General features: G+C 38.6%; 1 protein-coding gene and 1 long non-coding RNA gene across 2 annotated transcripts; one reads left to right on the top strand and one right to left on the bottom strand.

The window, feature by feature from the left end:
- The first annotated feature begins 257 nt into the window (after positions 1-257).
- Positions 258-1,859, top strand: LOC135702487 (matrix metalloproteinase-19-like). Its single transcript, XM_065223538.1, has 2 exons — positions 258-977; positions 1,042-1,859. The coding sequence occupies exons 1-2, from the start codon at positions 372-374 to the stop codon at positions 1,717-1,719; spliced, it is 1,284 nt and encodes a 427-aa protein (XP_065079610.1). The 5' UTR covers positions 258-371; the 3' UTR covers positions 1,720-1,859.
- A 12,455-nt stretch (positions 1,860-14,314) lies between these two features.
- On the bottom strand, positions 14,315-15,258 carry LOC135702250 (uncharacterized). The gene is made up of 3 exons (XR_010517691.1): positions 15,147-15,258; positions 15,007-15,085; positions 14,315-14,957 (listed from the first exon to the last, which is right to left on the bottom strand). It is a non-coding gene; the product is annotated as an uncharacterized LOC135702250 (long non-coding RNA).
- Between the last annotated feature and the right edge of the window lie 724 nt (positions 15,259-15,982).

Raw genomic sequence — 15,982 nt, forward strand, 5'->3', positions numbered from 1 at the left:
TTATCTTTCAGCTGCTTGAATCGTCTATTCGGGCCGATTGGTTCAGCATAAATGCTGCTAGGGTTGATGTAGTGATTGCCGTGGCTTGTAGCATATCAACTTAGGCCGATGCTCGACAGGCTAACCCTAACATTAGGGATCATTAAACTATGACTAAGCACAATCCCTTGGATATTTCCTTCATTAGTCTTCAGCTACTTGTTACTCCACACCTCTTTCGATTGCCATCCCAGACGATCACCACAGATGATGAGTAATCAACGAGTGTGGTGTGTGCTTCACACCGCATAACATTAACGGTCTTTAAAATGTTGCCTGACAACGTTGACTGGCCAGTCTAGCCACTGTCCAGTCAGTGTTCGGTCGTCGAAATGATCCGCTCCGTCGTTGGGTGTCTAGTTGTAGTAGTGTTTGTGTTTTCCAGTCAGATTGGAGGAGCTGCAATCGTCAAAGAGCGCCTCTTCCACGATGAAGCGCATTATCCGAAGGATTTGGATGGAACCAATTCCACGCATGATCTAACGGCGCTTCCGAAATGGAGCAAATCGTCGCTGACCTACGCCATCACAAACTACCCGATCGGAGTGCCCGAAGGAACGGTTAGATCTATCATTCGCAAAGCATTCGATTCATGGAGCCGAGTTACGAATTTGGACTTTGTGGAAAGACCAAGCACAGCTCAGACGGACATTCAGCTTTCCTTCGCTGGGATGAATCACTACCGTAGAGGCATACCGTGTCAATACAGCCACGAAAATACGCTTGCTCATGCGTTTTTCCCAGAGCTTGGGGATGTCCACTTCAACGCAAAATATTTTTTCACTGGTGAAACGTCATTGGAGGAATTTCACAATACGGCAGTGCACGAAATTGGACACTCGCTGGGATTGCCGCATTCCACTTCGAGACAGTCGGTCATGTTCCTTGCACAACTTATTGGTAATTTGCTATTTGAGCCGCAGCCGGAAGATATTCAGGTGAGATATTTTATCTCAAGTGAGTTCAATAGTGGTATTGAATATAACTTTTCTTTCATCTTAGGCAATCCAAAAACTGTACGGAGTCCGTTCAGCAACACCCTCAACAACGCAAAGTGCACCTACCGGCACTACAACCCGTCCAACACCTCGAACCACTAAACCACGAACGAAAACACTGCTCTGCTCACTATCGTCCTACGACACCTTCGTTCTGGATCACCGAGGCAATATCTGCGTTCTAGCAGGTCAATTCTACTACAATCTAAACGAAACTAACCCACCACCGAGGAAAATCTCAGCCAAGTGGCCCGGGCTCCCTCAGAAAGTGAATGCTGCCATCACCTATCTCGATCAGAAAACCTACTTCTACAAAGACGATCAATACTGGAAGTACGATAAACGTCGCCTGGAAGATTCCTACCCACGACCCATCAGCAGGGGATTTCCGGATATTCCCAGCGGTTTGGATGCAATTTTGGCTGTCAAGTCGTATGGATTCTTCGCATTCCAAGGGTCACACTACTGGTTCTACGACACAAGAAATCCTAAACCGGTTGAGGTGGATTATCCTAAACCGGTGGGAGATTTCGTCGGGTTGCCATCGCGAGTGGATGCAGCCGTGACGACGACGGAGGGCAGGCGATTTCTGTTCAGTGGGATGAAGTATTACGAGCTTGATAACATGAACCGGGTTGTGCGGCGAGAAGGCGACGTGCGAAGGGATTGGTTCAATTGTTAGGTGAGGTTGTGCGGCGAATCGATTCTAGTCATGGAACGGAAGTATTATTTTTAATGAAATAGACTAGGGAATGGCAAGAGCCGGCTGAAAATGTCATTTTCAGCTAAAAGATCTCACACGGTTTTTACAGAGATGCTTCAGTCACTTACATCGGATGAAAACAGCGTACAGAACGTGACAGTGTTGTGAAAATTGCAACTACAAGCTCATTTATTGACATAACTATTACTTGTGCCGCGGTTATTGTAATACTATAATCACTACATCGATTAGATACAGTTGATTGCATAAAATCATCTAAATCGGCTAGAGCTTGTGTCGTTAAAGCCATATGATAATTAATCTCATGAGTGGGTGCAAAAGCTCATGATAGGTGGTTTCGTCTCATGATAGTGAGAATACTAGTTTTCTCATTCTGTAATAACAGCCATGGTATTTGCCAGCTCTTATGAAATAATTTTTATGAAAAACAAAAAGATTGGCTCATTATTTTCAAAATACAAATCATTCAAAACAACAAACAAAGGTTGTTCTAATAAATTTCTAATCAATACTTTTGAGAAATTCATGGTTTTTAAGTAAACTAATTCTACGATAACATGAAAAAATCGAGAAAAAACTGTGGATGAAAACCTGTTACCTTTCAACATTTCATTTGATTTCCCATTATCCTGATAATGAAGAATCAGTTGATTCCGAAATACACAAGAGACAGAAAGTTCCCGACCGGATGACCACCTGATCAATAATAAATGTTATTTTTTAATTTCATACATCAACATCAACTTGATTAAAAAGCCAATTTACGAGGTCGGAAATCGGGATCAACGTGCATTTTTACTGAATCTCACATCAGCCAGCTGATTGCTGAAAAGCAATGGAAAACCTGTGGAAATAATGCACCATGTGATAAGCGTGTGCTCGTCTGCCATTGTCGGGGCTGGTTCCAAGTTTAACAAAATTAAAATCCAACCACCGCTGATGCTACACTGACGGCTACACTGCGACCTGTCAACCTTTGTTGGGCTAGGTCAGGAACAGAACCAGCCATGAAATTGAAATTAACTCATTTTCCCTCGTTAATCGGAGATGCGTTGGTCCGTCCGGGGTATGATGGCTCGGATCAGACCCCATGTCCATTCGATTATGAATTATTAAACATTTTAATTGCTTTTCATTGCTCCTCCGACCGACTGCGACGTCGACGGCGACGACGATGATGATAGCGGCAATCGAGAGGGAACGTATTTATCAATCACCTGTCAGTGGTCGGCTGCCTTTGGCTGGTGGATTTTATCCGATATGGGGAGAGTGTTGCTATAAAAAAGTTGCCACGACACTAAAATAATTTTGCACCAGTTTGATACGAATTGTGAATGATATTAAAAGTATGAAATTGGAATCCAAACTGATGGTTGATTTCTGATAACCAATTTGTGCTAAAATATTACGATAAATCGAATCATCACAGTCATCAGAGGGGAAAATAAGATTTGTTGATTATTGGTTTCAAAAACAAGTGCAAATTGGTGTTCATTTAAACACATGATGAAAGTGTAACAATCCAACCGAACGAGGTACTAATATAATTATAGAAATTCAATTTGATGCAAATCTGGGATCCTAGTTTCTAAAATGTCCAACAAGGAAAAATCGCTTGAAATTGCTTCAAAGCTTTAGGAAACTCGGAAATACGATTATCGTCTCAGTATCAAGCAAGCAGTATCGTTTTCCCAACTGCGTGCATCCTTGCCACCGACTGTTGTTTTTGGTAAAACGAGTGAGCCCCTGCTTCTCGAATGCAGAAATACCGGGTACAATTTCAAAAGGGAGGAAAGATTTAGGAAGACCGGAGTTTTACCAAACAAAACAGATGAGTTCTCGCCGGTCCAATGTGGCACTGGAATCTGGGGGAGCAAATGGAAGCGGGGTGCAGGGATTTGGAGAGAACCGCAAGCGTTTCGGTTTTGTGTTATAGTCTTTGGGTGGGTTAGGACCAGTAGGCAAAGAAGTCGGGGGTTATCGGAGAAGTTTTCGTTGTACGGTGAGTGGAGAATTTTTAGGAGAATGTTTGTTTGCAGATTTATCGAGTGGAGGCAATTGCAGTTTTCTAGGGATGCTGCAGAAGCTTTTAATATTGAGAAAATTTTGTGTTTGACATTAACAGCGAACCTGTATATATGCGCTTAAATTTACTTGAAATATCGGATAAATTTGCGCTATATAGTATATCGCAGAGATTTACAGGCATGTCTGCTAATTGTGTAAACACTGAATTCAGATCACCGAAGTTGGTAAAATTTTACCGGACCATTTGACTTTTGTCTCTTTTCTAATTAATCGACCTTTTGTCTCTCTTTGGATCATTCGACCTTTGGCACCATTCAACGTTTAGTCTATTCGATTTTTTGAAGTGGCATATTTTGAGATCACAACCAAATAGGATGATGCTCCATTGTGCAAAGATATTCAGAAGTACAAGGTCTTCAAAACTATGGATAGCGTATGACAGAATTGACTCACTAGATGGCGGTAAAACGAAAATGAAAAAGTTGCGCAATCGTATACACAAATTCTATAACCAGGATGGCCAGTGAGTTCCTGGTTTTTCCCGGTTTTCCCGGTTCAAATCTTAAAAATAACCCGGTTGTTAATATTCAACTAAAAACGAACTGTACGCATTTTTAAAAACGTGTCTAACTGTAAATTTTCGGAGGTTATCTGTGGGAAATGTAAAAGCAGAATTACAGAAAGTATTTTTTTAGAGTTGAAAGTATAATTTCAACTCTATGAGTCACTTAATGTAATTAAAAACAAATCATTGATATTACGAGATACTTTGAAAAATCAATTTCTATCACTCGATAAATCTTATGATTTCAAAGACCTAGGAATTATTGGTCACTAGGCCAAATGCTATCTGGATGAATAGGTTTTAATACATAATTGTGATAGATAAGAAATTTAATCTAAAAAAAATGTTTCAGAAAAAAATGAATTTGATACAAATGAGAATTAGAGGAAATTGTAGGGATATCGGATAAAGAAAATGTGTCTTCACTTCGTTGTCTATACTAACATGAATATTAACCATTCAGTACTCGCGCTGATGTACAAAGTTAAACACAAACAAATATGGGTCATTCCATCTCAAGTGACCGAGTCAGTTGCATCGACCCTCTCCGATTTGAACCAAACTTGGTGGAACGACTTATTTTAGGCCAACAATCAAAAATCCAACGTTTTGTACCCATCGACTCACCCCCGGGTTCTGGAGACTGCCCCCACTTTTTTCCGATCTTCAAGAAACACCATTTTTCTTTTGAACATATCTCTGGACCAAATTATGCTACAGACAAGATTGGGCACTCATTTTAAAGGATTTTTAACGTACAATAGAATGGCGTACTCAGAATTTGTATGCAGTGTTGTCAACTTGTCGATTTTTTGCAATTTCAAACTTAAAATGCAAATATCTCAAAATGCCCCCACTTTTTTCTAATTTTGATAGCACCAAAATGTTCGGCAGACATTTTTACATAAGAATCACCTAACCACCAAAAAAGACTTTTTTCGTTTGAGAGATATGGATTTTTAAAGATTTAATGTTTTTAAAAAGTTCCATTACTGTACAATAGGGTGTTTCATTTTGAAAAAAGTGATGAATTTTTGATAGGCCACCCTCCAGTTCGATTCATAGCCCCAAAATATGAACCTGTGCAAAAATGGTAAAGATTGATGAAGGTTTAGAGGTCGCGCCAATGATTTGGATTTTGTATGGAGATTTTGGTGAATTAGTATGGGAAATTATTGATTTTCGTTTACATTGCTCTAACTTTGGTTGTAGTTGTCCAAACGTTGAAAAAAAAAAAATATGTGGTTGTCATGACAATGATCAACAAGCCTGTTGTTGTTGCGATGAAATTGGCGTTGTTGCCTTGTACATATTCATCTGTCAATTTACCCTATTTTGCCATTTTTTCACATTTTTATAATTCTTGATACGCTGCAAAACTGAGCGTAGCAACTGTAGGCTTTTTGTTTATTGCCATAGCAATAACATACTAAATTTTTTCGACATTTGGACAAGTAGAAGCAAAGTTATAGCGATATAAGCGATTTTTTAAATTCTTCCATAGTAATTCCCATACAAATTTCAAATCATTGGCGCGACCTCTAAACCTTCATCAATCTTTACCAAATTTTGCACAGGTTCATATTTTGGGGCTATGAATCGAACTGGAGGGTGGCCCATCAGAAATTCATCACTTTTTTCAGAATGAAGCACCCTACTGTACAACCCTTCAATATGAAACGTTGGACAATCCTGAAAGTTGATAGAAACGATGAAACCTGTAAGTTAGTTGAGGATCTGATCCTTTTTTTTCATTTTATACAATCAAATGCTCAGATAATATTAAACCAGATTTGTTTAGACAGTGTTGCCAGCGTTGCAAACTTAAATTTAGATTGATAATTTTTCTTATTTCCAACACTTTATTTTCTTGCGTTCGGAAATGTGTTTCGTATTACATGGTATTTTAGGCAGATCCATTCGTTTTGTGTTTCTTTATTTACTGATTATTTTAAATAAGCTTTTGAAATATTCAAAAACTAATTTGATTCTAAATTAAAGCAGCCGTGTTTCTATCCTACTTATTGCTATCATTTATTGAACAAATATCATCTAATACATTGAGTAGCGTGAGTAATTACTTCTTACGTTTTGCCTTAGATTTGGGTAGTGAATTTGAACGCTTTTTTGAAATTACTTTGAAACATGAACCCGTTTCTGAACAAGAAATCGTTTTCATAAGAACAGTATCTTCGCCGATAGGGGTGGCACAATGCATTCCGCGAATTCCAGGAATGGGTCGTGCTAGAGCGAATCGGGCTTCTAAATCCTGCTTATTCGTATTGCATTGCTCCGATGTCACAAATTGTACATTCAAATTGCAATTTGACAGTGCCCATTCGTATAACTCTTTTGGCGATTGTATAGTTGTACCCTGTAGACTGGCTCTCGTTGCCAACCTTTTCAAGGTACCTCCTAAACCGTCACTAGGGCCTTTGCCGTGTGCCGTGGCAAAGTAATGCCACTCAGCCGGAACTCCGAAGTCTTCTCGATGATAGAGCAAGTTCATGACGTTGAATCGGTTTTTATATTGCGAACCAGCACCATCAGAAAAGTATATAATTTTAGTCAAATGTTAGAGCCGAGATTTCAGGAATGCCATAAACTGCCTCTGGAAACTGTGGAAGATAGCTGTGGAATGCTCAAGAACGTCGGAGATAATGATACAGTTTAATGGAACAACCTTTTCTTGCTCTAAGAAATAGGCGGCGAATGGACGGTGGCTTGCAGGTTATTATAGTGAACCCCTAGTACGCTGTCTTGGAACACAAACGAATAATTTTCGGAAAAGTCCGCAACAACAAGAACTTCTCCTTCCTGCAGATTGTCCCGAGTATTTTTTTATAGAAGTCTGCCTGTTTTGCAGCAATATAATCGTGTTTTCGGACCTCTGGGATAGCTTCAAGAAATGTATCAATGAAAGCTTCTGCATCACTGACTTTTGTTTGCAAACTGCACCGATCTTGCTGAGTCCATTGCTTGCACGTTATTTCCTCGATAGAGTTATCGTCCAAATATGACCAAATCGTTTTTCTAATCGAATCCACATCGCCACAAACTGTATTGGCACACTTATTCAAAAAGCATGGCTCAAATGGTGGATCACAGAGGTTCTGCTTCAGTACGTCTCTGTACGAAGAAAATGCTTTCGAACCTTCTACTTGCCCTTGAATTTCGTTGAACTTAGCACTCAAAGAATTGAGTTTAAAATTTTCGTGAACCGCGCATACGCAAACTGTGTGTGTTCCTGCAGCTCCAGCCAGCACACACTCAGGTGGCCGTAGCTCAGCAAATTTTGAATACCCAATGTCGATTTTGGGAAACTTCTCTTTAAAGAAAGAGAAAGTTTCCCTGAGATTTGCCAGCTTTTGCTTCAGAACACGAGAGTTTCCTTCTCGAACACTCTTGAATTCCTTCTTTCTGGCTAACTCTTTGCTTACATCAGCTTCACGGTAAAATGATAAAACCGTATGCACGACGTCTTCTGAAATAGGGTGACTTTTTCTTAGATTAGGTGAACAGAGAACACCTTTCTGTTCAACGCACTTCTTCATATTCCGAACTAATCTTTCGGAACACTCGAACTCGCATCTAGATCACCAAATGTAATCAATTAATTGTAAACTCTGTTCTAAATTAATTAAGCTTACTCTGAATTTTGCGCACAGTCCAGGATTTGGGCAAAACTGACAAGACTTGGATTTTATCGCTATCTTTCGTACAAATCCGAAACTTTTCTTTCAGCTGCTTGATTATCTCCTCTCCATCTGCCTCATATTGTCCAGTCTGTGATTTTTTTTCTTCCATAAAGCAATCTTCACCGAGAGCTGTGGCAAATGCAGTTTCCAACACTTTTGAAGCATTGGAGTACTTTCCTGTGGGATATTTCATCGATCGGTTCACCTTATGTCTACGAATCGGTGATTGACCAAGCGACTCCAGCGTGGTATTCAAACTTGAAAATGTCAATTCATTTCTAATGGGATCTTCGACATCATCGCTGTCATCTTCAACCTCTGTGTTAAATAAGTAACAGCGTGAAAAACAAAGTAGGGGAAATGACGGCTTCGGCATGACAGACTATTTTCGGCAACCCAAATTGAAACACTATTTTCACTGGATTTTCTTAGGAAAACACTTCGCTAAATGCATGCAAACGATTCTTTATGCTTTCAGCTTCAATTTGACTACACAGCAAAAAAATAATTTTGATATCACGTCAAAGTGGATGCACTACAATCATGTCGAAAATATGGTGTAATATTACTTGCTAAAAAGGACAAAATTATCATTAATACAATGCATGAACTGACATTACGCTGCTTTTACTGCATTTGTTTATTTATGTGGTCATAAAAATTACATGAAATTTTCGACATGATTGTAGTGCATCCACTTTGATGTGATATCAAAATTATTTTTTTGCTGTGTATATTTATACCACTGAGAAAAAGCAATCTAGCAGGGTTTTCTTGAAATGAAACACACGCACTACAAATTGTAGCTGATTTCGAGTTGCCGATAATAGAACAGCAGATTTACATGCAGTTCAAATGGAACGGTTGCCGAAGAAAAACTGGTTGCCGACAATACTCGCTCTCACTAGAGAAGATTGAAGCTTTGTAAAAGCGTTTCAAAACAGTTTTTGACAATTCTTTTGACTGAAATTGTTAGAGCAGCTGGCAGCAAAATATTTTTTAGCATTAGCATTATCATTATTGACCGCCCACGGTTGCTACTCTGTTATTACCAGATCAGCTGCAATTACACAGAGAACCAACAGATGATGTTTGGGACTAACATTCATCCTCAATGTGTAAAAACTGAAGATCTAATATTTAGCAATACCAGCGCCGGCCGTGTCCGAATGCAGGTCCAATAGGGAATGGGAAGGAATGTGTTGACGTGATACTCGCTGTGAAGGAAACCGAGAAATCCTCTGCGCTTCCACGAGAAATCACTGGGATGTTGGATGTGGGGAAAGGTTTGCAGCAGCAGGGATCGTTTTTGGTAAACTAATGCTGATTGTAGTGATTTATAATAGGTACACAAACACAAAAACGCACGCATACACATGCACACACACGCACTCGTGAGTATAAACAGAATATAAAATGATATTTAATTGAACTTTAACTTAATTTTAACTTAACTTTAACATAATTTCAACTTAACTTTAACTTAACTTTAACTTAACTTTAACTAAACTTTAACTAAACTTTAACTTAACTTTAACTTAACTTTAACTTAACTTCAACTCAACTTTAACTTAACTTTAACTAAACTTTAACTTAACTTTAACTAAACTTTAACTTAACTTCAACTTAACTTTAACTAAACTTTAACTTAACTTTAACTTAACTTTAACTTAACTTTAACTTAACTTTGACTTAACTTTAACAAAACTTCAACTTAACTTTAACTTAACTTTAACTTAACTTTAACTTAACTTCAACTCAACTTTAACTTAACTTTAACTAAACTTTAACTTAACTTTAACTAAACTTTAACTTAACTTCAACTTAACTTTAACTTAACTTTAACTTAACTTTAACTTAACTTTAACTTAACTTTAACTTAACTTTAACTTAACTTTAACTTAACTTTAACTTAACTTTAACTTTAACTTAACTTTAACTTAACTTTAACTTAACTTTAACTTAAGTTTAACTTAACTTTGACTTAACTTTAACAAAACTTCAACTTAACTTTAACTTAACTTTAACTTAACTTTAACTTAACTTTAATTTAACTTTAACTTAACTTTAACTTAAATTTTACTTAGCTTTAACTTAACTTTAACTTAACTTTAACTTAACTTCCTGTTAGAGCAGCTGGCAGCAAAATATTGTAAACAAACCAATACTGCATATGTGTGCGTTCCATAGAGAAAAAGGCTATAGAAAGAAGGTCGCTGCTTAGGTTGCCGAGAATACGTAAATTCCCCTATACAATTTAAGACCCACAACCCCCCAAATGGCATTTTTCTTACCCGGTATGTCTACATCCTCCCATGCATCGACTGGACAAGTAATCCCAGCTCCATCTGCCGAAAAATAGTCTTTTGTAATGTAATGTAATTTCTTGCACAGGAAACGTATTATTTCACCACCATTCGCAAACTTATTATTTTCAGCATGAGGTCCCTTATACGATTCCTCTTGCAAAGCCTTGTCCCTTACTGCCTTATCGCATTGAACGCAGATTTTACGACCCTCAATAACATCCTTTACGTGATGATTAAAATCGTCGTGAAATTGTTTGGAAATTGTTTTCAAATTTCTTCGGCGAATATTTGAATGCACTTTTAACGGGTTGCAGCACTGCTTCTGCTTAGCTGCATAAAACCGTTCGAACTGATTCGCGTGGCTTTCACACACAGTTTTCAAACTGAGAACATTAAAGCGGCACTTTTCTGCCAGATGCGTATAAATCTGTGCAGCCGCTCATGCACATTTGAAAAAAAGTGATACTATACTGTGCTATTTTCTAGATGGCAACACTGTCGAAACAAATCTGGTTTAATATTATCTGAGCATTTGATTGTATAAAATGAAAAAAGGATTAGATCCTCATCTAACTTACAGGTTTCATCGTTTCTATCAACTTTTAGGATTGTCCAACGTTTCATATTGAAGGGTTGTACAGTAATGGAATTTTTTAAAAACATTAAATCTTTAAAAATCCATATCTCCCAAACGAAAAAAGTTGTATTTGGTGGTTAGGTGGTTCTTATATAAAAATGTCTGCCAAATATTTTGGTGCTATCAAAATTAGAAAAAAGTGGGGGCATTTTGAGTTATTTACATTTTAAGTTTTAAATTGCAAAAATATACAAGTTGACAACACTGCGTAACATTATATTACATTATATTACATTATAAAAACATTTCTTAGTATTAGCTCCAAAAACTCCCATGTGCTGAATAAGAGCTTATTCAGGCAAAAATATGATCCTTCAGCTAAAAAGTAGCTTATCTAGCTTTTATTCAGCTCAAAATATTTGCTGGGTTTTCACAAATTTTCATTCCAAGTACTTATGTCAACTAACCCTTTCCTTGCCAGAAGGTTTTTCGTTGGTTTGAGATGCAAAAATGCATTTTTGAAAAAGTGCTAGAACAAAAGATTTTCCATACCGTCTAAAATTATCAAATCCATTGCCTGAAATCAATAGTAATTTAATTGGATTTATCTTCTTACAAAGAAGGGTAAACATATTGCTAGGGAAACCAACTTTCGATGTAATATACCTTTCGACTCAGCTCGACGAGATCAAAAAATGTCTGTATATGTATGTGTTACAACAGTTGAGATATGTGTTTCTCAGCAACGAGCGGACCGAATTGGACGCAACAACCACCAAATGAAAGGAATTGTGGTCAACACTATGGAATATTTTTGGAATCGGTCAACTGGTTGCAGAGATATGGCCGGAACATGTTCCGGTTTATACAGTTCGGGAGTCTATAGAAACATGCTTGATGGCTTGGTTTAACATGATACCCATCATGTGATATCTCAAATCACATGAGAATGCTAAAAGAAGATCAATGGTTATCATATGTGAGAAAACGGCGTCGGCTAAGTGGTAAGCGTGATTGCCTCTCACCTCAAAAGGCCTGGGTTTCAATCCCAGTTGGCGCCGCCGGGATTTTCCGAGGCATAAAATCTCTGATCACGCTTTCCTTCGGAAGGGATGTAAAGCCGTTGGTCCCCGGTGCATGAGTTGATGGGTCGAAAAGTAGGGTCCAGGTGAGGGAGCTGCTTCTCTGGCGTCGGTAGCATTGATACTCAGCACAAAAAACAAGATCGACGGAACACAAGTCAAGGGAAAAAAATCATGTGGGAGAATATCTGAGAGACGTAATTTGAATTGTTGAACAGTTAAAAAGATTTTTCTCATAATTATTGATAGATCTGCAGTCACGAAAAATATCCGGATGTCTTATCTGAAAACACACTTGCGGTGTTTTGAATACTTTTTAATAGACAGTATATATTGATAAAATGTCTGAGGGACATAATTTGAATTTTTCAATTGATGTAGATGATCGTCTTATCTTTCTTTATTAAAGCGTAGATGGCTAGATTTTAATCTCATGATGTCTTGAAAAATATCTGGAAGACTTTATTGAAATCTTCGATTAAATGGAGATCTCTCGAATGCTTCCTGATTAACCTGCCATCTTTGGTTAATATCTAAGACCAATACTCCACTTGTGTAACGGTAATGTGGCATCATACATGTCAAAACATGTGGCGTGAGTTGAACGTTGACGGTTTGAGATGCTAGCAGTTGTCACGTCGTCGATACAATAGTAACCACCTAGCCTCCTTTAGTGAGAATAACTGCACATTGCAGTCGAAATACGTATCTGTCATAGATACCAAAATTAACTTCAGTACGACTTTTCTCATCTTATCTTATCATCTTATCATCATCTTATCACTTATCTAGATAGAAGGTGCAAACCACCATGCTAAAAAAATTCTTCTAGAGTGTACGATCAATTTTGAGGTACACTGTTGTAACGACCCAACTAACAATTTTCACAATGTAAACGACGCTTTACTCATTTCATTTATACAGCCTCAAGCTGTATTCAAACCTCATACGATATGAGGAAACCTTTACTCAACCTCTATACAAGCAAATCTGGCGAACTTAGTCAGCTACTTATGGCTGTTGGAACGGTCGGGAGAAGCTCTTATTCCATATCCATTAACGCTTCTATACAGCTGTTATCCTGCTGTTTAGTTGTGTGTGAACTTGAAAGACGCTTATTCAACCTTTTCCCGGTTATCCAATAATCACTACACAAGCTTTCTCTTAAAACCGGGTTAAATACTGTTTACGCTTTTTTATGAAGGAATTTATTGAGTTTGTTTTTGCTGTGAATCAAATTAATCGAAATTAGTTACAAATCATCAGCAAATTATTTACCCTGCACCAGAGAACCTGGAATCGAACTCGAGACGACCTCATTGGCAAACATTGACACTACCAACTGTGCTACGCCAACACTTTGAACTTATGTAAACAAATCAACATTCCATTCTACAACAAAATCGCTGAGTAGAGGCTTTATAATAGTGCACACGAATCACTTTTCTCGACTAGTTATAAAAGAGCAGAGTAAAAGCTGTAAAACTGCACACGTCTAAAAATAAACCTAGTTGACTGTGAAAATGCTTCCGAAGTTGCTCAAACACAGTTTATAAGCTAAGTACAGGTTGTTTAATTGTTGAAAAAGCACTTTTGATGTTTATGTTATTCAGCAAGAGTGGTTGGTTGTTTAGAAGCCATCAAATGAGTAATATATTCACTTTGTTAGCTTTGTTTTGCAGCTACAAGTTGAAAGTTGATTAGTGTGTGTATAGAAGTGACATTAGCGTTTATTGACTGATGTTATTCAGTGCGACTGACAAATTGAATAATGGTTGTGAGAAAGTTGAGTAAACGCTCTCCAAAACTATTTTGCTAGCTTTTGCTTGTAGCTGTATCTGCAGCTTCTTTTCAGCTACTTTACAGCACAACGCTGGAAAAGTTGGCTTACAAAGCTGAAAATGTTAGTTGGGGAATGCTTTAGTCCTCGCAACCAACAGCAGCTTACGCGCCACTCTCCGAGGGAGAGGCTGCTGAGGCGTTTCTTACACACGGCTGAGACTCGTAATCTAGGGCGAGTTGGTAGGTTTTTCAAACATCCGATCTCATTTTAACTTTCCCAAACAAGCGGCATTCAATCCCAAAATTCCTCACAACAATCTTGAATTCAAACCCGAAAAAGTGGAGATACAATCATTAATTTCAAGCTGATCAAAAAGCTACGCGAAAACCTTGGAATCATCAACCGAAATAATCAAGGCTAGATTTGTGTTAGAGAGCATTGGAGCATTTGTATTCAAAATTTACACTGGTTTGAACATTTTAACCGTGTATTCGTTCAACATTTACTAGCCTACTCTAACTGGTTGACGTCTACATGCTACGGTTTGTTTAGGCTCCTGCAGCACTTTATAATTTTGGTTCTTAATCCTAGGTATTCTAAAAAAAGAAACAATGGTTTGGTCTGACCTTATTGGTTCGGCGACATACTCTCTTCGGTGGGTGGCAGGATGCTCCAACGGTGATAGGCGAAGGATGCAAGCTTCAACGAATTATGCTGCTAACACAGTGAGGCTACATACGCGTGCGATAACGCCGATCCCTTTCACACGCAGCGAGGACACGCACACAGTCCAACGGCACCACCGACGATTCTTCACTAAAACTGGTAGATGGCGCACACAGTCTAAGTGCGATGTTTTTATCGTAACGTAACGGCGAGTCGTGGTTTCTAATAACGGTCACGTGGGAGAGCTGCCTCGTTGGTGGAACGGACTGTCTCGGCTGAGGCGTTAGCTTCCGATAGTAGCTTTTTCTGGCCCCCTTGGTGGGAGGTCGGCGAACGTTCCTAGGGTGAATCGGGGATAACTAACGATCGACCCGTGAACCGCTTTTCCAGCCGGAAAAGATCCAATTTCGCACGTGTTCCGTCCAAGTAGTACACTCACCACGGAAATGCGGCTCCGCATAAACTCCCACGTCAAACAGTGGGATGTGCTGTTACCATCATTACAACCCAAACCTAATTTTAAGTACGGTGGCTTACCTAAAGGCTACTTTATTACACTTTAGCCTTCCTAAGGGTGAAGTGGGCAGAATACTTGTAATATCTGCGATACTTTGGCCTAATTTAAAGATTAAATTATTGGTTAAAAGTATCAATAATGGACTTTTAGTTAAGCTCACTTTAAGTGCTGATTATCACGTGAAGCACTTTTCTTTTCTTAATAGCCACCACTTGCAAACAACTACTTTGGTCTAAGGTTCCCCTAGAAATGGTTTGATAAAACAAATGAACAATTGGGTTCGACCCGATCAAGTCTGCCTTAGCAAAGCCTATCCACTTTGGAATGAACAAAATTAATATGGTTTTATCACATCTCTTTGTATGGAGAGTTCCTCAGTGCCGCTTTGTTTTTGCTTAGTTACCTTTGTTTTTGTTTTTTCCGTCGATCTTGTTTTCCGTGCTGAGCACCAATGCTACCGACGTGCCAGGAAGGCAGCTCCCACAACACCTGGAGGACCCTACCTATCGACCTATCAACTCATGAACCGGGGACCAACGGCTTTACTTCCCATCCGAAGGAAGGCGTGATTAGAGATGTTATGCCTCAGAACATCCCGGCGGCGCCGACTGGGATTGAACCCAGGCCTGCTGGGGTGAGAGGTAATCACGCTTACCACTACACCACCGGCGCCGTTTTTGCTTAGTTACGTAATTCCAAGATTTTGGAAAACAAAATAGGAAAACGTACAAAAGCAGCTCCGAGTGAGATGTGTGCCAATGCCCAGAAAAAATTAAATGAGATCCTCTGATGGTCACTCGTTTTAAACTTTACTATAAAAGCTCACCGGTCTCAATACCCATCGGTAGGTGGCACGTCGACTGCATGAAGAGATGATAGAAATCTAAAACATTCGTCGCGTGAGATCTATATCGTTACACTGTATTTATGTAAAAGTATGTATAATCCAATTTTTAGCCGTATATGTTAATCTGCAGCTAAAATTGTTAGTTGGGT

The sequence above is a fragment of the Ochlerotatus camptorhynchus genome, unplaced genomic scaffold, assembly GCF_037179485.1.
Source record: "Ochlerotatus camptorhynchus isolate MF236.1 unplaced genomic scaffold, CSIRO-AGI_Acam_v1.1 ptg000017l, whole genome shotgun sequence".
NCBI classification, from domain to species: domain Eukaryota; kingdom Metazoa; phylum Arthropoda; class Insecta; order Diptera; family Culicidae; genus Ochlerotatus; species Ochlerotatus camptorhynchus.